Source organism: Girardinichthys multiradiatus, chromosome 6 (genome assembly GCF_021462225.1).
Source record: "Girardinichthys multiradiatus isolate DD_20200921_A chromosome 6, DD_fGirMul_XY1, whole genome shotgun sequence".
Taxonomy (NCBI): Eukaryota; Metazoa; Chordata; class Actinopteri; order Cyprinodontiformes; family Goodeidae; genus Girardinichthys; species Girardinichthys multiradiatus.
Window position 1 is genome coordinate 45727533 of NC_061799.1, and position 27063 is coordinate 45754595.

At 40.7% G+C, this 27063-nt stretch overlaps 1 protein-coding gene across 1 annotated transcript in view; it reads right to left on the reverse strand.

Annotated features, from left to right (window-relative positions):
• amph (amphiphysin) overlaps positions 1–27063 on the reverse strand; it is a 50615-nt gene that overhangs the window by 1461 nt on the left and 22091 nt on the right. Inside the window, exons 11-19 of the mRNA XM_047367573.1 lie at positions 15274–15393; positions 15115–15198; positions 14299–14325; positions 12819–12842; positions 6356–6580; positions 2342–2383; positions 1691–1966; positions 997–1032; positions 252–302 (exon numbers count right to left, since the gene is read on the reverse strand). Of these exons, the coding sequence (XP_047223529.1) occupies positions 252–302; positions 997–1032; positions 1691–1966; positions 2342–2383; positions 6356–6580; positions 12819–12842; positions 14299–14325; positions 15115–15198; positions 15274–15393 (885 nt within the window). The remainder of the gene's footprint in view (positions 1–251; positions 303–996; positions 1033–1690; positions 1967–2341; positions 2384–6355; positions 6581–12818; positions 12843–14298; positions 14326–15114; positions 15199–15273; positions 15394–27063) is intronic.

Here is a 27063-nt window from a genome sequence, read left to right on the forward strand (position 1 = left end):
TCTAACATCTGACATTGCTAACTTCTGTGTGGACAATACAGAAGTTGTTCATATCCCTGAAAAATCAAGTTCTTCGCTGTTCTCATTTTAAATTGTTTACAGACTATATTCATAGCTATAGAAATATTCTTATGATCAAATGATAAAATGTTTTTAATTTTTTGTTTCTTCCATTCATTTGATCCTGAGTCGTGGCATCTCTGAACATCAGTTTTATGAGTCACATGTTCAGTTGTGTTGGTTGTATTTACCGAAGGAGCCGATTCACCTTCACATGATTTGGTCTCATCAGCCTGAGGGACCTGTTTACAGACACTTCAGTTAAAAATCCTAAAATCTGCACATCAAATTCTATGAATCTCACTAAAAAACAAACAGTACAGAGATTCTCCTTGTTTGAAATTAACTGATAGACTGTTTTCAATAAAATCAAGGGTGACATTGATTTTGCGATTAAGAGAAGTAAAATATTCTAATAAAGCAGTTGGCAAAATGACTGTCCATCAAGACATATTCAGCATTCTTAAAACAACTTTGAACCTTGATTTTAACCCAGCTTTAAACTATAGAACATAATGCATTTGATGATTGATGCTCTAACATAAAATCTGTTACTCAGTCTTACCTCAAAAACTTAAGTCAGAACACATCTAGAGTGCAAAGATGTCTTTCTTCATAGTTTCTGCCTGCCCACTATAAAATCGTCATTCTAACTAAATCTAGCACGCAAAACATTTATTTACCCTAATACAGACCAGAAACTGGGGTTTCCATAATGCTTTTTTTTTTGTAATGTGTTTTGAAAATGGACCATTTATAGCAGCATTAATGTCCAAGAAAATTATGCTGTAGAAGCTATGACAAGTTCCTAGACAAAACGTTTATTCAAGCTTATTGGCCAATTTATAAAACAAATTAATTGATTCAATCTGAAAATGTTGAAAAGATCATAATTGATCAAGAAACAAAACAAAAAAACCAAGTGAAATAACCAACCTCAGAAGGCTCCTCCTCTGGAATTCCAGCTTTAATCTTTGGATAGAAACACAATGACCACATCTTACCTCAAATGAAACATGAATACTACATAAAAGAGTAAGAGGAAGCACCATAAAGGCACATATTTAAATGCAAGACAGTTCTGGTGAGGATGGTGAACACAATATTAAAACTGATGCTGCTGATGAGGAAGGAACATACATTAATATGGTCATCTAGATATATTGTAAAATGATAATGAAGATAAAACTCGCACAGATGTAGATGATAATACTTGATGGAGATGAGGAACAAAATATTGACAATGATGATCTTAGTGACATAACAGTGGGTGTCTTACCTAGCAACTACTGATGATTATGATGCTATTATTGGTAAAGATGATAGTGATGCTGATGGTGAAGAGGGTGGTTGAGCTGATGAAGGCACAATTGTACCGATAAATTATAGAGGATGATGAAGAATGTTTTCAGGTTGATGATAAAGCAGGAAATGATGACATTCTTGTTATTAAATGATAACAGATACAGCGGTGAATATGAAGACTCAATATGATTTATGTGACATTGGAATAATGAAATGATGTGCTGATGATGATCAGAGTGATGATAATGAGGAAGAAAGATGACACTGGAACATCACTGCTGAGGATGATGACATAAAGAATCAGTTGTTGAGCATTTCCACTCACAGCTTGTTCTTCCTCATGTAGAGTGTCCAATGATTTTTCATTTTCCTCTTCAACATCAGAACCAGCTTCATGTTCCCTAACTTCACCAGCAGGGGGAGCTGGCATTTCCTCAACTTTTGCTTCTACAGGTTGATGTTCAGTGTCTTCACCAGCAGCAATAGATGGATTTGTGCACTGTTCTCCTCCACCATGGGGCGCTGTAGCTTTATTGTGTTTATCAGCTGCTTGTTTCTGTGATGCTTCAGGGACTTCAGTTTTTTCGCTCTCAACTTCATTCTTTAGCAAAGAAACACTTTTTGAGCTTAAATAATGTTCAATCAGCCTCTGTGCTAACTTTGGTTTCACATAAATCAATACAATGTTCTAAAGAAGTAATTTTATCTAAGCTGACATGATCTAAAGACTTCTCCAGGAATGAATCCGCTAATTTCATCCCATCATGATTCAGAACAGTAAAACCTCTACACCCACTGATACAATCTTTTCTCTACATTTCCACCTACAAAGGCTAAACCATAAATGATAAAACAGGGTCATTTTTTCCCAGACGAAAATAGTAAACAGTAAAACAATCACATCTTTTTTACATTTAAAGAAAAAAAGGTGTTTATCAACAGATAAACATGCAATAAATATATTTAGATAACTCACCAACTTGTCAAAATCTGTAAAAAATGATGGAGCAGCTACATCCTAAAGGTTGCATGCAACAGAAGCAGAAACAATAAGTTAATAGTAGGCAATAAGTATGAGAAGCAACTTGTGCCATCAGAAACTGAATTTGAATTGCTTAGACTGAATCTGTATTTGTGTTTTTTGAAATTAAATGCATAGGTTTGAAAATAAATTTCAGTAAACTGAAACGGAATTCAGTAGTTTAAAAGTTAATTTGTTTGCTTTGGAAATGAATTCATTTGCTTTTAAAATGTATTTCGTTGTATTAAAAATTCAGTTTGGCTACTTTCACTTTCAGGTCTGTAATTAAATTTCAGTTCCAAAATTCAGTTTTTTGTGTCACACATCGAAGTCCTTGAGGATAGCCACAGATTAATCAAACACAGATTGATTGATTTACGTTTCACATCAAGTTAAACTTCCTTTACGGCATGTTGAGCTGCAGCAGTGCAACGTTCATGAGCTTGGCAGATATCAATCACCAAGTCAAATGAGCATCTATAAGAAGTGTCATGTAAACAAATGATGGTCAAACAGTAACACTTATGCTACCTGTAGCTATTAGCTAAACATGCCAGATTAGCATGGTGAGCTGCCACCAGCGGGCATGTCTGAACACGTTACCACACTTGTGCAATTAAGCAACATCCTGATAAACCGATCAGGTAATTCAGGTTTACACAACTACATTCTCATCTAAAAACTTGTAAAAGTTCATTTTGTTTCACAGAATGCACAACATATCCAATTTTATTCTGTCGCCTCCGGCCTTTGCTACTTCCATTTGAACAATCTACTTCGACCTCATTTGTCGGCCGCATTTGAAGGAGCCTTCGAAGTTGGATAGTCTTTGTCATTTCACCATGACGTAATCAGCCTATAAATGCAACCTTCAAAGGATGACTGAAAGTTAAAGTAGTGAAACTGAATTTTCAATACAAATGATAAATGAACTGAACTTATATAGCGCCTTTCCAGTCATACAGGCCACTCAAAGCACTTTACACTAGAGCCACATTCACCCAATTGCACTCACTAACACTCACACATTCATACACTGATACACAGAACGGTAGGCTAGGTGCCTTGCCCAGGGGCACATCCATATATGGCAGGAGGAAGCTGCAATGGAACCCACAACCTTCTGATTGCGAGATGTTTACTCTTCCTACTGAGCCAGTCGCCTCCTTACAACCAAAGCCAGTTTCAAAGCAAACAAATTCAGTTTCAGTCTGATGAAATTCGTTTTCAGACCAATGCACTTAATTTCAAATTACGCAAAACTACAGATTCAGTCAGAGCAATTGAAATTAATTTTTTGATGGTAAGTTTCTTTCCATAAATATGGCTTTGAAACATAATTCAGGAATAAAGGCAAAGAGGGACATTAGGATAAACTAACAAACACCAGAATGAGGTAAAAGTGGATTTTTGTGCTATAATTAGGAGGTTTTGGTCCAGTTACACATGATGGCGGGGTTAGTTTTCTTTAAAAGTCACTTCTGTCTAGTACACAATTCAATATCAAATATCTGTGTTTTCTTGAAAATGAAACAACAAATAAGAAATCTTTAAAAACTGTATGGAAAAGTCTGCAACTAAAATCTTACTAACAAGCAGATTAAATATTTGAAACCTGTTCTTTATCCATCATGTTACCAACATATCGTATGAAGATGTTACATTTAAATATCTATTAAAATGAACGTTTACCTAAATAACATTTCAGAAAAATAGTATCAAGTCTTTGGGAAATGAAGCTAGCTGAGCTGAAAATGGTTATAATGTAAAATGGGTATACAAGTACCAACAGAAGACTTTTAGAGACAGGAGAGAGGATGAGGAGGAGCTCAGGCTGGGATCTTGGTTCTAGGAATATTTGATTTAGTTTCTTAATATTTTTGAGGATGAAGGACTGGAAGGGGATTTCTGTATTGACCTTTATGCTACTCTATGCTAGCCTATCATACTTAAGGGGGAGGATGGAAGGCAAAGTACCTCTTCCTTTCCTGTATCTAGCTCTTGGTACAACTTTCCCAATCTTCGGTTTGCAGCCTCATCTTCGGACATGTCTGAATTTTCTTGTTCTTTGGGATTTCTGGGCTTGTTAACTTCTCTATTTTGCTCAGCTGCAGTTCCACAGATGTAGTTTGGTTGAATGACAGTGGAGATGAATCCATGGCTGTCAGACACCAAGGTGCTGGACAATGGATCTTCAGTTCCTGAGGAGGCTGTTGGATAGCTGTTGGCAAAAGGGTCTAAATCCCACCCACTTTTTCCATTTCTACCAAACACAACCCGACAATTCCCTAAAGTCCCGGCAAACGGATCAAATCCAAATCCACTATTGTCCCTAAACTGGCTATTAGAATAAGTTTCAAATTCAAGCCCAACTTGCCCTTGTGATTCTACAAATAGTTCGGATTCAAACTCACCTCCCCGGGATTCTCCAAATGGATCGGATTCAAACACAACTCCCCCACATGGTTCTGCGAACGGATCGGATTCAAACTTAACCCCCCCCTGTGGTTCTGCAAACGGATCAGATTCGAACCCAACTCCCCCATGTGGTTCTGCAAACGGATCAGATTCAAACCCAACTCCCTCCTGTGGTTCTGCAAACGGATCAGATTCAAACCCAACTCCCCCATGTGGTTCTACAAACGGATCAGATTCAAACCCAACTCCCCCATGTGGTTCTACAAACGGATCAGATTCAAACCCAACTCCCCCATGTGGTTCTACAAACGGATCAGATTCAAACCCAACTCCCCCATGTGCTTCTGCAAACGGATCAGATTCAAACCCAACTCCCCCATGTGGTTCTACAAACGGATCAGATTCAAACCCAACTCCCCCATGTGGTTCTACAAACGGATCAGATTCAAACCCAACTCCCCCATGTGGTTCTACAAACGGATCAGATTCAAACCCAACTCCCCCATGTGCTTCTGCAAACGGATCAGATTCAAACCCAACTCCCCCATGTGCTTCTGCAAACGGATCAGATTCAAACCCAACTCCCTCCTGTGGTTCTGCAAACGGATCAGATTTAAACCCAACTCCCTCCTGTGGTTCTACAAACGGATCAGATTCAAACCCAACTCCCTCCTGTGGTTCTGCAAACGGATCAGATTCAAACCCAACTCCCTCCTGTGGTTCTGCAAACGGATCAGATTCAAACCCAACTCCCTCCTGTGATTCTGTGAGCTGACTGGATTCAAATCCAGCTCCCACTTCGATTTCAGCTAACCGATGAACTTCAGCTCCATCGTTTGATTCTGCACATCGATCAGATTCGAACCTACCCCCGCCCTGTCGTTTTGCGAATGGATCAGTTTCAAATTCAACTCCCCCATGTGGTCCTGCAAGTGGATCTGATTCAAACCCAGCTCCCTGCTGTGATTCTGTGAACAGATAAGATTCAAAACCAACTCTTCCATGTGATTCTGCGAAAGGATTGGATACAAACTCAGGTCCCCCCTGAGATTCAGGCAATGGATGGGAATCCCATGCATCAAGGTCTGAATCATCTGTCATGGCAGATATTCCTCTACAGAGTTCTTGTCCTACAGTTTCAGAGAGATTTTTATACAGTGATGTGAGGCCACTCTGTTTTGCTGACTCCTTTTTATCTGCTGCACCTCCCTTGTTCTCCATTATTTCCACAGGAAGTCGAGATGCATATGAAAGTTCATCATCAGCACTCACCCAGCCACCTCCCTGGCCACCATCAGCCCATTCTTCAGCAGTCTCATACTCAGACACAGATCCATCCAGAGACCTGGACCTCTTATCTCCTTCATCACCTGTGCCATCCTCGATAACGTCACCAAACTCATTGGTGAAAATAAGACCTGGAGTAGATTTCCTACGATTTTCCTTCCCCACATTTTCACTGTCTAGTTCTACCTGTTGAGTCTTATCTCTAACATCACTGACTGTAGATGGATGAAGGTTGGAGTGGGTCAGGGTTTCCCAGCTGCTAACCTCATCTTCCTTTCGTCTGGGCTCACTGTCCTGGACAGAAGTTGTGTCTCCACCTGGTGGTGAGCTTTCAGCCTGGGGCCAGCACTGAGCTCCACCCTGAACACCGACCTGCTGCCCTTCTGGCATCTCTGAAGCTATGGGGACTGCAGCTGAAGCAACATCTCCATTTGCTGACATTGAACCAAAGTCTGCAGACCAGTCAGCAGCAAATCCAGCATCGGCAACCTGTTTAAGCAAAACGAAGAATTGGGGTTAAGTTTTTGACCCTTGCTCTATACAAAACCACAGTGAAGGGGTTTAAGGGCTCATTAGGATATAAGGTTCAGGTCACGATATCAGATCATGTGATTTACGATTTTATACAAACATGAGTAAGCTGGTTTCTTTGTTGTAGCTGTGTGGGTGGTTATGAACATAAACTCATCCATCAAAAAACCTTTAATGAAACATATGATTCAGGTTGGACAAGGGAGATCACAGCCCAAGTGTGACTTCAGAGATATAGTTTGGACCACAGCAACAAAGTGGCATGGTGCATATCTCGATGGATCACCTGAAAAATATGTGTAAAATGAATGTTGAAGATTTCCCTTGTGCCTGGTTGAGCTCTCTGACTAATGCAAGAAACTCAAAACAACTCACTACAACAAAAATACTTGTGAACATGTTATCTGTATCGGGTTCTGCCAGTTAACATATTTCTCCGATCAAATTAACAATGAGGGATCATCCACATTGTGGTGTTTGTACCTACAGACTACTACTGCTGCTCTCTTTGCTTTGCCAGGAAGCAAGGGATTTGCCCATTTCCAACATCAGGTTGCAAGAGGGAAGGGTCTGACTGTTGTCTCTGCTTATGCACTGAACCGTGGTTCAGATTACCCAGCCTTCTTGTAGTCTCTTGATAGGGTGCCATCTGGAGATTCAGTGATGCTCCTGGGGACTTCAGTGCCCATGTGGGCAATGGCCGCACGCTACCTGGAGGGTTGTGATCGGAAGAATGGCCTCCCTGATCTGAACCCGTGTCTTTTTTTGTTGTTGTTTGTTGGACTTTTGGGCGAGACATGGAATGCCCATGACGTACACCATGTTTGAGCACAAGGTTTTTTATAAGTGTACCCGGTATCAGGCCACCTTGGGCCAAAGGTCGATGATCGATTTTGTAATCGTACATCAGGCCTATGGCTTATGTCTTGGACACTCTGATGATGATAGGGGCAGAGCTGTCAACCAACCACCACCTAGTGAGCTGGATCCAGTGGCAGGGGAGGCTGCCAGATAGACCTGGTGAGTTTGAAACATCTGACAGAGGAACCTGAGGTTGGGGGCATGGAATCAGAATGCCCATGTTCAGGACCTCCACTGCGTATGCGACGTACAGGAAGGTAAACGGTGCTTGATGCGACTACAACCAGACGACCTGCAGGTGGACACCAGTGGTGACAGAAGCTCTCAGGCTAAAGACGGCCTTTAGGGCTTTGCTGTTCTTGGCGACTCCAGAAACAGCTTAGAGGGACCAGAGGGACTATGGGTTCTGTGGTGGCAAAAGCAAAAACCCGGGTAATGGGAGGAATTCAGAGAGGGTATGGAGAGCGACTTTCAATTGGCGTCATGGAAGTTCCGGAAAACCAATTGGCTACGTGGAAAGGGGAAACCATCCCAAGCTGTGTATGCTTTAGGAGGGGAACTGCAGACCCAGATTGAGGACAGTGCCGGGTGCTGGAACGAGCATGTTGAGCATCTCCTCAATCAATTACCATGTCCTCTGTGGAGGAGGCAGTGCCTGAAGGCTTGGAAAAGTGCAATTTCATCACTGTGGTAGAGGTAGTTATAAAGTGTTGACATCCCTGCTGTTATTTGCACAGTTGTTCCATTTCTTGAAAATAGTCTGCACTGTCACAAATAACTGTAAAAACTACATCATCCTTTTATGTTAAGGTGACAAAGGTTGAAAATACAGAATTTTGCTGTGAATAGAAATGAATCTGGAAAAAATATGACATTTTATTGGACCACTGTACTATAAATTTTAAATGTACAGTTGCATTGTGGGATGTTAAACGGCAGGAGAAGAATAGAATACAATCTGGAGACTAAATGTGGGGATACTTAATAATAAACAAGTAGTGGAAGAAATACAGAGAGATGTAATCAGATACAGGAATGAAAACAATAATGGAGATGTGAACCCAACCATTTTTTGGGATGCACTGAAGGCAGTTAGAGGCAAATTAATAGCACACACAACATGTATAAGAAAAAATAAACTGGAACAATGCCATAAATTAGACAATTAACGGAATTACAAAGACAGCATCATAATATGAATGACACAGACACGTTTAAAACAATTAAGGAAATCAGAAGGAAGATTGATGATTGAAAAAAAAAGCTTGATTTGTGAAGCAAACCACGAAGGGGGACCCAAAGCAAGCAGATTATTAGCCAGACGAATTAGGAGACAACAAACAAACACTATCTATAAAATTAGAAATCCCACAAACAAGTTATTAAGTGAACCAGAGGACATAGAGAGGACATTTGAGGAGAACTACAGGGCACTAAACACACGGCCAGAGGCACAGAGGCAGCAGATGAGGAGAGTATAAAAGCTTTTCTCCAACACCTGGATCTGCCATCAATAGGGCAACGTCAGAACAGAGTGTTAAACTCAGTCACTACAGAGGAAGAGACGAGGGATGCAATTAGTAGAACAAAATGTAATAAAACTCCAGGTTGTGATGGGGTCCCATCTGAATTTTATAAGATATTCAAAGAGATCAGCAAGACAGGGCTGCTGTCTACCTCCAACACTTGGACATCTTTATTGAACCCCTGGCCCAAGCAATCAGGCAGAATCAGAACATCGAGGGAGTGGAAACCTATTGAAATGAAGAATGGGAATTATCAAATTCAAAAATTATTAGGGGATAAAGAATTACGTAAAATAGAGTATAACTAGTTAGACCCCATAACTAAATTCACACAAAAAATTTGGAACATGATATTAAAGAGGCACAAATTAGAAAAAGAAACAAAGATCCTGGAATGGTTAGAATATGATACTAGAGTCCAGGCAGGAAGGGAAGATATCGGTTTTAAGAGATGGGTTAGGGAAGGTGTCACAGCTATATGCACAATATTAGATAAGGGGGGAATGCAGAGCTTTCAAAATTTTAAATACAAATTTAATTTACATAGAACAGATTATTTCAGATATCTACAGGCAAGGGATCATTATATAAAGGAAATAAAATAGGCAAAACTGTGGTGCAAAATGGAGTAATCATGGTAATAATTGATGCGTATAAAGGAAAGATGGGATGGGTGATTTCATCACTGCACCAAGCTCTTTTAAAGAGAACGGGGAACTCGACTTTCTATATAGAAGAAAAATGGCAATGAGAACTTGAAAATGAGATGACAGAGGAATATTAGTGTAATATTTGCAGGGTGTAACATATTACCACCGGGTCAAGAACGTAGCGAGAGTTCAATTGGAAAAACATAATTTGATTTTTTTATAACCCCAAAGACAAAAGGGAGATTTGCACCAGAACAGAACCAGTGCTGGAGGTTATGTGGACAGAGCGGAGCGGACCACACACATATATTTTGGAGATGAGTCCAGATCTAAATCCCATTGAACACCTGTGGAGAGATCTTAAAATTGCTGTTGGGAAAAGGCGCCCTTCCTGTAAGAGAGAACTGGAGTAGTTCTCTCTTACTGGTGTGGTCCAACGTTCTGGCTAAGGGGTGTAAGAAGCTTACTGATGGCTATAGGAAGCGACTGATTTCAGTTAATTTTTCTAAAGGGTTTGCAACCAAATTTAAGGGTACCAATAATTTTGTCCAGCCCATTTGTGGAGTTTGGTGTGACATTCTGTCCAATTAGCTTTTTTTTCTCCCTTTTTTGGTTTAGTTTCAATACACACACAGGGAATAAACATGTGTATAGCAAAACATCTGTTACTGTAATCCTTTTCTGTGAGAAATTCTTTTTCTTGAAAAATTTCAGGGGTGCCAACATTTAGGGCCATGACTATATATATTTCGTTTCTCTTTCTTGTCAATTTAGTAATGGGTTACTGTTACGTTTTTGGAGTAAAAGGTTTTTTACTGCTGTATTTTGCAATATGTACCCTAAAAAGGTGACCTTGAGTGCCAGAAAGGCACCTATTAAATAAAATGTATTATTATTATTATAAAATAAAGAAAAGGGTAGTTTAAACACTGAGCTATATGTCTTTCGTCTGCTTTTAGGCAATTTATAAGCCTAAACCCTGAACGAGGAACAAAGGCAGCAAAAGGAAAAGTAACCTAAAAAACAACAGAACAACTTGTGTAAAAGAAACAGATAACAGTGAACCCACATCTCCACTCTCCTCTGCAGATTTAAGGACTACCAGTGGAACTTTTAAAATGGTAAGATTATACATTTACACATAATCTGTTCTCTTTGTTATGTGCTCTCAGGTTTTTTTTTCTCTGTTCCTCCAGCTTCAGTAGATCCGGATTGACCACTGTTTCAGACTCTCCTTCACTGTATCCATCCATCTGTCCTTCTGTCCATGTCGACACGGACTGAAGGACAGATAGAGTGAAAACATTTTCTCTCTTGAATTTCCCTTATTGTATCTGTCCTCCTGTCTGCCTGTTAGACAGGAGGACACAGACAAGGGAAGGTAAGAGAAAGTGTCCACTATATTGTTTCCTTCTCCTCCTCTCTGCATTTGTCTGTCATAACTGCAGTTGAATCTGCTGTACAGTTCATGTGTTGACACGCTTTTCCTTTCTTTATCCTCTAGCAACCTTTTAAAGAATTTCATGAAATCAGCAGCAGGACCTGGATCAGTCAACTTTGTTTTCAGAGTTGTGTTCAGGACTCAATACTTGTTCACGTTTTAAACTGGCTGAAATGTTAAAGATGTACCAGAAGGGTTGCAGGGTGCAAACGTACGTGACTGTGAAATATTTTACAGTTCTGGATTAATTTGGGAAAGACCACAGAGTATTGAAAGATGTTTGTATTCCCTATTGCTCTGCCCTTCCTTCCCATCCTTCCTCCCTGGAAATTTTACATGACAAACTTGTAAAACCTTGTTCTTACCTTTGATTGACAGGCAGTTTGTTTGGAAACTTTGATTTTCCAGGTTATTTAACAGGTTGTATGCATTATATTGTTATTACCATGGGAGTTATGCAGAGTCAGTTCAATTACTGTTAGGAGGTGCTCTTAAACTACTTTAAAATAAAATAACTAGGAAGAAGCAGCAAATTGTGTGAACTAAAGGTATACGAATCAACATTTCTCAATGTAATTGCAGTACAGATATAGGCTGGAAGCAGTCCAAGTAATTCCTTGTAAACAAACGTTAACCAATGGGAATTCCTTCGAGCAGCCAAACCAAACCATCCCACCCATGAATAGAAATCACAATGGTGTGTTGACATTTTGCAGTTTGTAATTAACCTCAGAGAAGAGAGATAAACAGACTCTAGCATCCTGAGACATTGTGAAGAAGCAATCATTGATGTCCTTTGGTAAAAGATGATTTTTCCCATAACACTACTGAAACTGTAAGATGTTTGTTGTGTTTTTAGAGCGAAAGGTTAGGGTTTAGGGTTGGGTTACCCTGAGCTATCTCTGTAGTTATGCTGCTATAGGCTTTGGCTGCTGGAGGACATAATAATAATCAATTTTCCCTCACTCTGCTACATTTTCCTACTACTCTCATTTTATGTATTATTTAGTTATTGCTGACCTTATGATTTCTCTTTTTTCTCTTCATAGAAGCTACACCTACGTTTATGTGTAGCTCTGTTCAAACCTTAAGTGGGTCACGGCAGATGGCCACTCACACTGAGCCAGGTTCTGCAGGACTTTCTTCCAGTTACAGGAAAGTTTTCATTTCCGCTGTCACCACATGCATGCTCAGTATGAGGGATTGCTACAAAGTTAACGACATAACGCAATCAACAGTTCACTGTCGCCACATGCTCATCTGGAAAATTGATTAACAAAGTTAGTGACTTAATTGGCTGGATTTGCTTAGATTTATTATTGCACAGGCTTGATTATATATTTCAGGAACTGAAATTGGATCCGTTTGTCTATAAAGTTTGAGGTTTGTCAGGTTCAGAAAGGGTTTAAAGAACAAAGAATATTTAATGTGTCTCCAAACCCAAAGAGACACATTAAATTAATAAGATCTGATGAAATCTGTTGGATTAGACCTTCACCACAGAGAACCCGGCTTCACTCCCCAGAGGTTAATTATCCAGCCCCTGACTCATCAATGCTGTGTTACTCCAAAAGACAAATTAAATGAGTTGGGTGGTTAAAAATATGTGACTGATCTGTTTCTAGGAATGTGCTGTTTATACATTTGAGTTACATCAGTTTGACATAATACATGCATCCAACAAAGAAGAGTGTCAGTTTGCTGAGACTGGTACTTACAGGCTGAGCAGGTTGGGAATTTTCCTGGAATAAAGAACAGACCATTGTCCATATCAGTACAGAACTCCTACAACCTGTTCAATTTATTAATTATGAAAACGTTGCCATACTTTTTGCAGAAAAACTTTTATGGATAGGGATACTTTATAATCTAAAAACAACCAGAACTGTACATTTTAGGAAAGGCACAAACATCTCTCAGATGGAAACACGTCCATTTTACCAATTTTGATATCTGCACTGTTCCTCATTTAAAACAACCAAAATCATGATTATCTGCAGACTGCTGGATCCTTTATTTTACATACAACTACAGTGGAAGTTGAGGGGATTTCAAACACTCCTGGGATCCTAGTTTGAATACCTGATGTGACTTGGATCACAATCCAAACCAGAGAAGTGGAAGCTTTGACAGAAAACAATCACGTAGCGTTTTTCCACTAAAGGAACTCTTGTTCTTCAAGCGGTGCTGATCAGGGGGGTTTTGAACTTCTTTTTTCTATTGTTTTTATTGTTTGCAGCTTCAACCCGCCCACAGGTGAAGTTACATTTTGCGCAGAAGAACAAAGCATTCTGCACTGCCAGAGTTGAACCAGAGTTTGCAATTTGGAACCTCATTTGAAAACACGTTATCAGTTTAAAATCCCATTCAGGAACCGTAATGAGCTCCAAACCACATTGGTGGAAAAGAAGTAGTAGTGGACAACATCAAGCCAAGATGTCAACACAAAATACCACCTTTTTTGGACTGTCTGGTGAACCTGTGCCCTTTTTACATCAAACTGTTCCCAATGCTAAACTGGTGCTAGGGCAAATGTGCAATTACAGTTACAGAGTGTGTGCGCTTCTCTGGCAGATGATCAGTTATGCAGGGTGCGGCGCTGATGTTGTCAGGGTTAAGCGCGCGACCCTATGAAGAGGCTACAGTCCTCAAAGCGGCCGTCCTGGGTTCGAGTCCCGGACCCAGCAACATTTGCCAAATGTCTCCCCCTCTCTCTAACCCTCTTTCCTGTCTGCCTACTGTCAAAAAAGAAATAAATAAATAAAGGCCACTAGTCCTGAAAAAATATCTTTAGATGATCAGTTATGCACACCTCTGCATGATCAGGTTTGTGCTTCAGCAGCAGATGATCTCACTGACAGCGATGATGCTGGAATGATCCAGACGCAAGAAGAAAAGTGTTGCAAGGAGTTTCATCATAGGGGAGATGTCATGGCTTCTGTTTGTGATCGGTTCCAAATCGGACCTTAGATAATCCTACACAGAATCCTCTGTTCTCATCTAGTTTTAGTATTTTTATTTTGGACAACCCAAATCTGTCGACACATGAACAGAATGTTCTTTCTCCATCATTCTATCTATGCCTCTATGAGAGAATAAATTATTTGGTTTTTAAACTCACTGTAAAAACAACCTATAAGTGTTTCATAAAAAGCAAAACCAGTTGCTTCTATAAAGATTTTGGGAGTTTCTACTCACCGACCACATGTCCCATGGTACAGCCGTCTAAAACCAGAAGAAAACATGTTAATATAGCTCGTATCTGAAAAAACACCCTTTAAACTGTTTTCGGTCATGTTTTAGTTGGCTTCAATTCAAACCGGATCAACTAAATTTACTAAAGAAAAACACTTCAACACCAAGAAACATTTATCTGGTGTGGATATAACAATAATAATGATGACAACACAATAATTATTTTATTATAGGGTCACCTTACATTAGAAGGAAACATTTTATTTTGATTTACAACCAGTTGGGAAATCTAGACAAGCCACCAGAGGGCAGAATGACACAATATGTGGCGGCCCTCACATACCCACTGTTTCTAACATTGACCCACAGTAACATCTATGTGCTCCACATGCTGGGTGACTCCACGATCTGACCAAACTGCCTGGACCACACACAACGTGGGCCCAATCAACCTCCATCAAAGCAGGTACTGCGGTCTGATCAGGCTTCCTCTATGTCTGGTGACACTCACTGTTCTGACTGCCGGGTGGTCCAGTTGCTGCCTGATAACACCATCATTCTACTCCTGATGTCATCACAGATGCCCTCTGGTGGCTGCTGAAGACATACTGGCTCCTAGTAAATAAAATCATTCAAATCCCCATCACTGGTCTACACGTGGACCAGATCAGATCCAGATCAAAGCTTTCCTTCCATGAGCACCACTGTTTGACCGTGAGGGCTGTTTCACTTCTTATGAAATCTGTTGCGTTTTCTCTTAGGTGTGTTGTGTTGTGGTGTGTTCTGGTTCTGTTGTCAATAAGAGTTAGAGCACCTGACCTGAGGAATCGGTGAAACACTGTCATCTGGCTGAAAAGCATCAAAGTCCAGATCAAGAAGAGACTCTCCTGGTCGTTCATTTGGCTGTGGATAGCAGCAGAAACAAAAGTTGAAAGGGGAAAAAACTCACATAAGCTGGATTTTAATTTTGTTTCCTACCTGAGATGGTGATGGAGCAGGTAGAAATTCTCCACCAAACAAATCAATAATTTGCTCTTCAGCCACTTCTTTGGTGGGTGTGACTTTAGGAGGTGGAGGAACAGGTGGACCCTTTTTAAGCTGCCAACAAAAATTAAGCACTTATTAGGAGAGCTCCAACTGAATCTGACAGAAAAGGTTAAGGTTTGAAGGTAGAACTGCATCAGTTCTGAACCCTTGCCACTAAGGATGTATTCACACCAGGAAGGTTCTTTGGTCCGCTTGTTTGGTCCGGACCAAAAGCGAACTTTACTTTTTTCATTTGGTGCGGTTTGTTTTTACATTGTACTTTTTTCAAGTGAACTATTACTTGTAAACAAAGCCACGCGGGTGACGATCATTGTTCCCATTGGACAGAAATGACGGAGGCGGGACAGAACACAGACCCGGAAATGGAGGAAAACATCTGTAGACGTTCAGCTCCTCTGTTCTGCATATTTACGCCGTTATTAAAGCTGTAATATTATTGTGAGGCTGAAGAGCAGCTCATTCAACACAGACATTGAGACGTTACATTTATAATGTTGGAACCCTGTTGGAGAACGCGAGCTGAACACCGACGTTCTCTACGTGTTGAACACCGACGTTCTCTACGTGTTGAACACCGACGTTCTCTACGTGTTGAACGCCGACGTTCTCTACGTGTTGAACGCCGACGTTCTCTACGTGTTGAACGCCGACGTTCTCTACGTGATGAACGCTGACGTTCTCTACGTGATGAACGCTGACGTTCTCTACGTGTTGAACTCCGACGTTCTCTACGTGATGAACGCTGACGTTCTCTACGTGTTGAACACCGACGTTCTCTACGTGTTGAACACCGACGTTCTCTACGTGATGAACGCTGACGTTCTCTACGTGTTGAACACCGACGTTCTCTACGTGTTGAACGCCGACGTTCTCTACGTGATGAACGCTGACGTTCTCTACGTGATGAACGCTGACGTTCTCTACGTGTTGAACTCCGACGTTCTCTACGTGATGAACGCTGACGTTCTCTACGTGATGAACGCTGACGTTCTCTACGTGTTGAACGCCGACGTTCTCTACGTGATGAACACCGACGTTCTCTACGTGTTGAACACCGACGTTCTCTACGTGTTGAACACCGACGTTCTCTACGTGATGAACGCTGACGTTCTCTACGTGTTGAACACCGACGTTCTCTACGTGTTGAACACCGACGTTCTCTACGTGATGAACGCTGACGTTCTCTACGTGATGAATACCGACGTTCTCTACGTGATGAACACCGACGTTCTCTACGTGTTGAACACCGACGTTCTCTACGTGATGAACACCGACGTTCTCTACGTGATGAACGCTGACGTTCTCTACGTGATGAACGCTGACGTTCTCTACGTGATGAATACCGACGTTCTCTACGTGATGAACACCGACGTTCTCTACGTGTTGAACACCGACGTTCTCTACGTGATGAACACCGACGTTCTCTACGTGATGAACGCTGACGTTCTCTACGTGTTGAACGCCTACGTTCTCTACGTGATGAACACCGACGTTCTCTACGTGTTGAACACCGACGTTCTCTACGTGCTGAACACCGACGTTCTCTACGTGTTGAACACCGACGTTCTCTACGTGATGAACACCGACGTTCTCTACGTGATGAACGCCGACGTTCTCTACGTGTTGAACACCGACGTTCTCTACGTGATGAACGCCGACGTTCTCTACGTGTTGAACACCGACGTTCTCTACGTGATGAGCGCCGACGTTCTCTACGTGTTGAACACCGACGTTCTCTACGTGCAACAAGCCAGTAGCGTTGCTAAGCAACACACAGCTTATCAGGTATGATTACCTTACAACACACACCTTTGCTACCGGCTACGGTGGCTTTTTATGTCCAAAGAAACGTTCGCTTTTTGTAGATGGTTCGGATCGGGGCCGGTTTGTATTCAGACCATAAACGAACCGCACCAGAGTCCGTTTGGAAGCGGACCGAGACCACCTCAAAAAGTGAGTCTCGGTCCGGACCAAGGAGGGAAACGAACTCTGGTCCGTTTAAAGCGGACCAAAAGTGGCCAGTGTGAAGACACCCTAACACAGGGCTATACTATGAACTATTCAATTGGAACCTGTCCATGAATGAGGCTAAAATAAAAGGTAATTTCATAGTTTCTTATGTTTGATTCTGAAAGGTCATGTAAAGGATTGCAATAGCTGTTTAGACGTTCTCTTTAGGGGGTTCAATGTAAGCAGAAAAGAGGTCCTTATAGAAAATCAAGCACAGGAGCTGCTGAGAACAACAAAACTGACATAATCTGATTTAATGACTCCAAACATTCAAACAGGACATCCAACATTCATTTAGAACCAATTTTCATGTTTTCATAACCCTCTCCATTTTAGAAAGAACACATCTGCTCGCCTGAATTTGTCCATGTTTTCAGTAAGAGCAATAATTAAATGGTTTAAACTCACAGGAACTGTGACAAACGAAGTTGGGTGGGGGCCCTAGTTTATCTTCACCATGCATAGTGAAGAGGATGGTAAGGGATGTCTTTGGACCAGACCCTCTAGAAAAAGAAAATGCTTAGTCAGTCTTGATGGCATTAAATTGCCCTTTGGTTATAAAGTTAAAAAAAACTTGATGTTAACTTTGACTAGGACATCTCATTTAAATCCCACAAACAGGTTTCTAGGATTTCCTTCTTTCACCTCCGGAACATTGATTCTATTAAAAACAAAATCTTTGACATACTCCTGAAGATGATTACTTCATCCTCAGCAAGTGAGACAACGTTGGAAATAACTGCAGAACCTGATTTGTGTTTGGACTGTTTTGATCCTGTGAAGCTTCCTGAGTTATCAGAAATATTAGCTTCATCTAAACCTTCAACTTGTATGTTAGACCCAATCCCAACCAAATTATTTAAGGAAGTGTTCCCTCTGATTACCAGCCCCATTATAGATATGATTAATCTATCTTTAGTAAATGAATCAGAACCACAGGCTTTTAAAGTAGCTGTAATTAAACTTTTACTTAAGAAACCTTCGCTTGATCAAAATGATTTAATAAATTACAGACCTATATCCAATCTTCCATTCTTATCTAAAGTTCTTGAGAAAATAGTTGCTAATCAAATGTGTGAACATTTATACAGCAATGACCTGTTTGAAGAGTTTCAGTCAGGTTTCAGAGCTCATCATAGCACTGAAACAGCTCTGCTGAAAGTCACTAATGATATTCTTATGGCCTCAGATAATGGACTTGTGTCTGTTCTGGTTCTGTTAGATCTCAGTGCTGCATTTGATCCAGTCGACCATAATATTCTCTTAGAAAGGCTGGAATATGCTGTAGGGATCAGGGGAACAGCGCTAGGCTGGTTTAAATCTTATCTGTCTGACAGATTCCAGTTTGTTCATGTAAATGATAAATCATCTTTAAACTCCAGGGTTAATTGTGGAGTACCACAGGGTTCAGTACTTGGGCCAATTCTCTTTACTATATATATGCTTCCAATAGGTCAAATTATTAGGCAGCATAGAATACATTTTCACTGTTACGCTGATGATACTCAGCTTTACTTATCCATAAATCCTGATGAACCCAACCAGTTAGATAGACTACAAGCATGTCTTGAAGATATAAAAACTTGGATGACTTTAAATTTTCTGCTTCTAAATTCAGACAAGACAGAAGTTGTCGTCTTTGGACCGGAGTCTTTAAAAAAGAAACTGCTTAGTCAATCACTTAACCTGGATGGCATTAAATTGACCTCCGGTAATAAAGTAAAAAACCTTGGTGTAATCTTTGACTAGGACATGTCATTTAAATCCCATATTAAACAGGTTTCTAGGATTTCCTTCTTTCATCTCCAGAACATTGCCAAAATTAGAAATATCCTGTCCAGGAGTGACGCTGAAAAACTAGTCCATGCATTTGTTACTTCAAGGCTGGACTATTGTAATTCTTTACTATCAGGATGTCCACAAAATGCAGTTAAAAGCCTTCAGCTGATTCAAAATGCTGCAGCAAGAGTTCTGATGAAAATTAAAAAGAGAGATCATATTTCTCCTATTTTAGCTTCCCTTCATTGGCTCCCTGTTAAATCCAGAATAGAATTTAAAATTCTCCTCCTCACATATAAAGCCCTTAATGATCTAGCTCCATCATACATCAGAGATCTGATTGGTCCATATGTTCCTAACAGAGAACTTTGTTCTCAGACTGCAGGTTTACTGGTGGTTCCTAGAGTCTCTAGAAGTAGAATGGGAGGCAGATCCTTTAGTTATCAGGCTCCTCTCCTGTGGAACCAGCTCCCAGTTTTAGTCCGTGAGGCAGACACCCTGTCTACTTTTAAGGCTAGGCTTAAAACTTTCCTTTTGGATAAAGCTTATAGTTAGAGTGGCTTAGTTTATCCTGAGCTATCTCTGTAGTTATGCTGCTATAGGCTTAGGCTGCTGGAGGACATAATGACCACTTTCACTCTCTCTGCTAGATTCTCATACTACTCTCCAATTTTGCATTATTTGCTGTTATTTCAGCTTTTAACTTCATGTTCCCTCTCTGTTTTTACTCTTCCTAGAAGCTACACCTGGCCTGGCCTTGTATCTACCTGTGACACCTTTCTGGAGAGGGGCATCGGCTGAGCTGCTGCTGCCAGCAACTTAATGCTCACCTTCTACAGATGATCCACATGATCCTGTCTTTCAGTGTTTAACCCTTTCTCTCTCCTAGACATGGCTACTGGCTGAGCTTCTACTGAGACTAACTCTATGTGGTCTCTTTAATCCTCTAGAATTGAAAACTGGGTCAGTTTATCTGCTTAGCTGTCTTTCTCTCCTGGATGAAGCCACTAGAGGAGCTATGACCAATAATGTTTTTATTTTCCTTCCCATAGAAAGTACACCTGGATCAGTGCTTCTTTGTTCTCTTTGTGTCTCTGCTCTGTTCTCTCAAACCCCCAGTCGGTCGTGGCAGATGGCCGCTCACACTGAACCTGGTTCTGGTTCTGCTGGAGGTTTCTTCCTGTTAAAAGGGAGTTTTTCCTCTCCACTGTCGCTACATGCATGCTCAGTATGAGGGATTGCTGCAAAGTCAACACCAGTGACTGTCCACTGTCTCTACATGCTCATCCAGGAGGAGTGAATGCTGCAAGTCACTGACTGGATGCAATCTGCTGGGTTTCCTTAGATAGAAAAACTTTTTATCCAATTTGAATAAATAACTGAATCTGACTGCACCATTTGACAGTTAGGACTAATTGGAATGTATTAACCTGACTTGAAATCTGTATGATTGGATTAACTGACTTTGTAAAGAGCCTCGAGACGACATATGTTGTGAATTGGTGCCATATAAATAAAACTGAATTCAATCTGGATGCAGTTAACTTGGGTAAAGTTAAGATGAACACCTGGGCATGGTTGACCTGAACATCTAGAGACAGTTAATATGAAAACCTGGACAGATTTCATCTGATTAAATGAGCAAGGTTCCTCTGAACATCTGGACACAGTCCACCTGAACATCTAGATAAAGTTCATTTTCTGCCTGAACACGGTTCAGATGAAATCAGTTCATCTGAACACAGTCACTCTAATGTTACCAGAGGAACAACAGTTGCGTTTGTTGTGACTTTATGGGGTATAACTGAGGAAGAAGAGGTGTGGTATTCAGGTACTGTATATTTTTAATAATATGAACATGTATCATAACCTGATATCTGGATGCAATAAACATCAAATTATGCCCAATTGATAGGCAGAACAAGTGGATTTTGGGTCATAATTATGGGGGCAGTTCAACTGTTTGGAAAGACTTGTTCAAAATCTGCAGCTTCTAGCTTACATTTAAAATGTATCTTCCAACTTCCCAGCATGTGAGTCTGTGCTGGGCTCCTGCTCATTACTCTGATCCTTCTTTATAAACTGTGGTAAACAGGGTTGGATTCAGATAGGTTATAAATCCACTTGATCGGTCTCTGGAGGCGTTGCCATGATATTAGTTCACACTAACAAAGAGTTTAAGTGATTTACACATTAACAGAAACTAGATGCTGCACTTTCAGTTTTTGTTTGGATCTGATGCATCTTCAGGTCCGTACATACACACACACACGAATAGGTTTATTTAGTGGATCAGATGTCTGTAAAATCCAACATCTTCATCTCTTACCCACTATTGATTAGTGTTATGATAGACTGCTATACTGTTGAAACAAGTAATTAGAAATAAATAGTCTTTATCAAATATATTACTAAACTAATTAAATTTTTCTAAGTAAAAGTGTGTGATGAAATAAAAACTGATCATCATGCAGTTTTAGTTTCCTTCGAGATGTTGGAGAACATGTCATGACAGTGTCACATGAGCTGATCATAACCAGAACCAGTAGGTCCTGCTGGTATGATGTTCTGGTAGATTTCACCAACAGAACATTCACATATACGGACACAAACACAACTGAAACACAGATGTTAGACAGAATACAGAGAATGTCACGTAACTCACCAAGTAACAGACAGATGTCAGCAGAAAAGAAAAAACAATCAGAGAGAGTTCAGAGCCAATAATCAATAATCAACTTCATCAATCAGACTCTACTTTCAGGAATTAATACCTTTGATATTGATTCATTTGTTTCATCCATGACCCCTTAACAATACAACCCTTGACAAAAATCAGGAATATTTCCTCACGTTTAAGTTTACTTTGTAGGACCGTAATCTGCGATCAGATCTGAAACCAAACTGTTTTCTTCAACATTCTGGCAAGGATGCCCTTTAAACTTCTCTAAATGATGGGACATTTTGAGTTAGACCTAGAAGGAGAAAAATTCATGAAATAACTAAACGCTGGTATTCAGGTACTGCATATTTCAACTAGACGCTGAAAAACTAGTCCATGCATTTGTTACTTCAAGGCTGGACTATTGTAATTCTTTACTATCAGGATGTCCACAAAATGCAGTTAAAAGCCTTCAGCTGATTCAAAATGCTGCAGCAAGAGTTCTGATGAAAATTAAAAAGAGAGATCATATTTCTCCTATTTTAGCTTCCCTTCATTGGCTCCCTGTTAAATCCAGAATAGAATTTAAAATTCTCCTCCTCACATATAAAGCCCTTAATGATCTAGCTCCATCATACATCAGATATCTGATTGTTCCATATATTCCTAACAAAGCACTTTGTTCTCAGACTGCAGGTTTACTGGTGGTTCCTAGATTCTCTAGAAGTAGAATGGGAGGCAGATCCTTTAGTTATCAGGCTCCTCTCCTGTGGAACCAGCTCCCAGTTTTAGTCCGTGAGGCAGACACCCTGTCTACTTTTAAGGCTAGGCTTAAAACTTTCCTTTTTGATAAAGCTTATAGTTAGAGTGGCTTAGTTTATCAGGGAGGGAACCTTCCTCCCTTCCTGTTGGTTGGAGTAAGGGGGAGTCAGGTTGAGCCTAAACCGGCTCAGTTATGGTTGAGGTGTAAACACACCCTCCATTTCTGCTACCTGTATGACCCCTTCTGTTTTCCAATGGTTATAATCAGTCTGACAGAGAGAGGTATCCCAATCCTTGTGGTTTTTAGTATAACAATGACCATCAGTGGGACCCTTTGTGAGGTTCCTTGAGACGACATTGTTGTAAATAAGCGTCGTTTAACTAAATAATCTGAACTGAAACTATCTCTGTAGTTATGCTGCTATAGGCTTAGGCTCCTGGAGGACATAATTACCACTTTCACCCTCTTCGCTAGGTTCTCACACTACTCTTCAATTTTGCATTATTTGCTGTTATTTCAGCTTTTAACTTTATGTTCTCCCTCTTTACTCTTCCTAGAAGCTACACCTGGCCTGGCTCTGTGTCTACCTGTGACACCTTTCTGGAGAGGGGAATCGTCCGAGCTTCTGCTGGCAACAACTTAATGCTCACCTTCTACAGATGATCCACATGGCCCTGTCTTTCAGTGTTTAACCCTTTCTCTCTCCTAGACATGGCTACTGACTGAGCTTCTACTGTAACTAACTCTATGTTCTCTCTTTCAGACTCTAACCTTGAAAACTGGCTCAGAGTTTATCTGTTCTTTCTTTCTAGGTGAAACGACTAAAGGAGCTACATCCATTAACATTTACTTTTCCTTCCCATAGAAAGTACTCCTGGATCAGTGCTTCTTTGTTCTCTTTGTGTCTCTGCTCTGTTCTCTCAAACCTCCAGTCAGTCGTGGCAGATGGCCGCTCACACTGAGCCTGGTTCTGGTTCTGCTGGAGGTTTCTTCCTGTTAAAAGGGAGTTTTTCCTCTCCACTGTCGCTACATGCATGCTCAGTATGAGGGATTGCTGCAAAGTCAACACCAGTGACTGTCCACTGTCTCTACATGCTCATCCAGGAGGAGTGAATGCTGCAAGTCACTGACTGGATGCAATCTGCTGGGTTTCCTTAGATAGAAAAACTTTTTATCCAATTTGAATAAATAACTGAATCTGACTGAACTGTTCAATAGTTAGGATTAATTTGAATGTATGAACCTGACTGTTGTGAAGAACCTTGAGACGACATGTGTTGTGAATTGGTGCTATATAAATAAACTGAATTGAATTGAATTAAACGTTGTGGAAAACCACTGGAATTATGACCCCAAACATGTCTTTTTCTGAGAGCTTGTATTCTTTGAGGACTTCACTGATAACAACCATGAACCAGTATGAAATGGGAAATTACTGATACATTTTAGTTTTGAAATGCCCTCAGTTACATATTTTACCAAGGACATGTCACTACCATGTACAACTAGAAATAATTATCCATGCTTTTATTTTGTCCAACTTGGACTATTGCAACAGGCTTTTTCCTTCTTTAAACCAGGCATGTCTGTAGGGATCCACACATGACTTCAGACTGTGCAGAATGCGGAGACAAGGGTTTCAACCTCGGCTAACAGGAAATGCCACATAACCCCAGTTTTATCCACATGCATTTGCTCCCTGGATTTTAGAATCCAGTGTAAGATTTTCGTAGACCAACCTAATACTGAACCAGTATTAGGTTGGTCCACCCTTTGCAGCTATAACAGCTTCAGCTCTTCTGGGAATGCTGTCCATGAGGTTCAGGGGCATGTTCACGGGAATTTTTGACCATTCTTCCAGAAGCACATTTGTGAGTTCAGAGACTGATGTTGGACGAGAAGGCCTGGATCTCAGTCGTCGCTCCAATTCATCCCAAATGTTTTCTATCAAGTTGAGGTCAGGATGCTTGGAAGTTTGGAACATATTTAAAATGTGTTATGCCCATCAGTCTCTGATTAACATGTTGGGTCAAACTAAGGTTCCCCAAACTCTTTCATCCATGTCTTTATGGACCTTGCTTTGTGCACTGGTGCACAATCATGATGGAAGAGGAAGGGACCATCTCCAAACTGTTCCCACAAAGTTAGAAGCGTGGAGCTTTCCAAAATCTCTTGGTATGCTGAAGCATTCAGAGTTTCTTTTACTGGAACTAAGGGGCAAAGCCCAGTACCTGAAAACAGCCCCATAGCAGAATCCCTTCTCCACCAAATTTTACATTTGGCACAATACAATCGGATAAGTACCGTTCTCCTGGCAACCACCAAACCCAGACTCGTTAGTCAGCTTGCGAGATGTAGAAGAGTGATTTGTCACTCCAGAGAACACTCCTTCACTGCTGTACAGTCCAGTGGTGGTATGCTTTACACCACTGCATTACCTTTGGTGATGTATGGCTTGGATCCAGCTGCTCTGCCTCGAAATCCCATTCCATGAAGCTCCCTACACACTGTTGAGCTAAGGCCACATGAAGTTTGAAGGTCTGCAGCGATTAATTCGGCAGAAAGTCTGTGCACCAAACACTTCAGCAACTGCTGCCCCCGCTCGAATATTTTACATGGCCAACGGCTTCATGGCTGAGTTGCCGTCATTCGTAATGGCTTCCATTTTCTTATAATAACACTGTCAGTTGACAATGGAATATTTAGGGGCAAGACAATTTCCCAACTGGATTTGTTTCATAGGTGGCGTCCTACCAGAATACCAAGCTGGAATTCACTGAGCTCCTGAAAGTGACTCATCCATTCACAAATGCTAGTAGAATCAGTCTGCATGTGTCCAAAGAATCTGTGGCAGGCTGGTTCAGCTGCTTATCGAAATGTATATGCTAAAATTTCAAATGGTTAGAAATGTATTGCTAGACTGTTATCTTCCTACACCAGTGAACCAAGAGAGGATGTGCCATAGTGTGAGAAGGAACAAGATGGCATCACACTAATATTTTAGCATCATCTCCAGGACTCAGAATGTTGTGAACTGGGTCCATATCAGTAAATTAATTTAATTTAATCCCAGTTTAATCTGATCCCTGACTACCCAATAATGCTCCCCCTCACCCCAGTTGAACCTGTTGTTCTATTTAGATGATGATGGTTCAAGTTTGCCTTCTTTTCCTTCAGCCCATTTCTTATAATTTCCCCTCGAACACAGACTTCTGTTTCTACTCATCTGTTTTTAATTTGTTTTGTTGTGCAGTTTCTATTTCAAGGTTGACTGCTTTGAGGTTTTGGTCCTGATGCTCCGGAGTCTTCCTTGGATATTTCCATATTCTGACCTTTCTCTAGGTGTTAGATCAAGATGACTGGGAACAACCTCTGCTCTCCGCATGGATTTAGGTTCTTGAAGGACTTTTAGAATGGTTTCCAGTGTTCCAGCTGGTCTGACTGCTCTTGCTGTTTAGTGCAAACTCGTGCACAGTAAGACGTCTGCAGAGATTTGTTTGATAAATGCCTATTAAAGACTTAAGCCTTATTTTTTCTTCTACTTAGCCTGAAAAGATGTGCCATCAGTTAAAACAATGTCACTGATTTTTTTCCAGAATGTTGAACTCTTGATTACAAAATTTTGGTGTTATTTCTTTAATTCTTTTTTTAATTTCATCTATTGATTTCTGCTCATTTGAGTTTGGATCACAAACATTTTCAGGAGGGAAACCAAGGCATCCCTCTTCACAGTGATACTGTCCAACGCATTCTGGGGAATCCTAAGGCACTACCAGGCAAGATAAGATAAAACGTCCATTTAACATATTCTGGGTCTGCCCCAGATTCTCCTCCCAGTAGGACTCTCCCAGTAAACCTTCTGCTGGGTGTCCAGGATCATCTTCATCAGATGAACTACCTTAGCTGAATCCTCCAGAAGGTAAGCCCATCATCTTATTTCAAACCCTTAATCTGACCACGCTACAGAGGAAGTTCATTATTGGCAATTACATCCAGAATATAGTTCTTTTAGTCTTGATCTGTCTCTCATGACCATAGTGAGAGATGTATGCAGACAGACAGGTAAATTGGGGGCTTTAATTTCTGGCTCAGCACTTTCTTTCCCGTAACAGACTAAAGCAACACCTGCAGTGGCAGATTAGGCCCCAAACTGTCTACCCATGTCCTCATCCATGCTAACATGATTGTTGACCAAGACACCAACATACCCGAACTCCTCTGCTTGAGTCAAAGATTGACCCTGATCCAGAGGGGGCACTCTATTGCATTCAGATGAGAACCCTGAATTCAAACTTAGAGGAACGGACTCATTAGTGCCTCTTCAAACAAATGCTCCTTTCATCTGTATCCTGATTCTGGGTCTGAAGTAGTCACCCGCAACGTGACCCATTCAGATTCCATGCCCACAGCTTCCCTGTGAATATTTTTAAAAATTATTCTGGAGGTATGAGCCAGAGTCTCTCATAATAGGATTTCCTACTAGTTCAATTTCCCAAGTCTGTCTGGC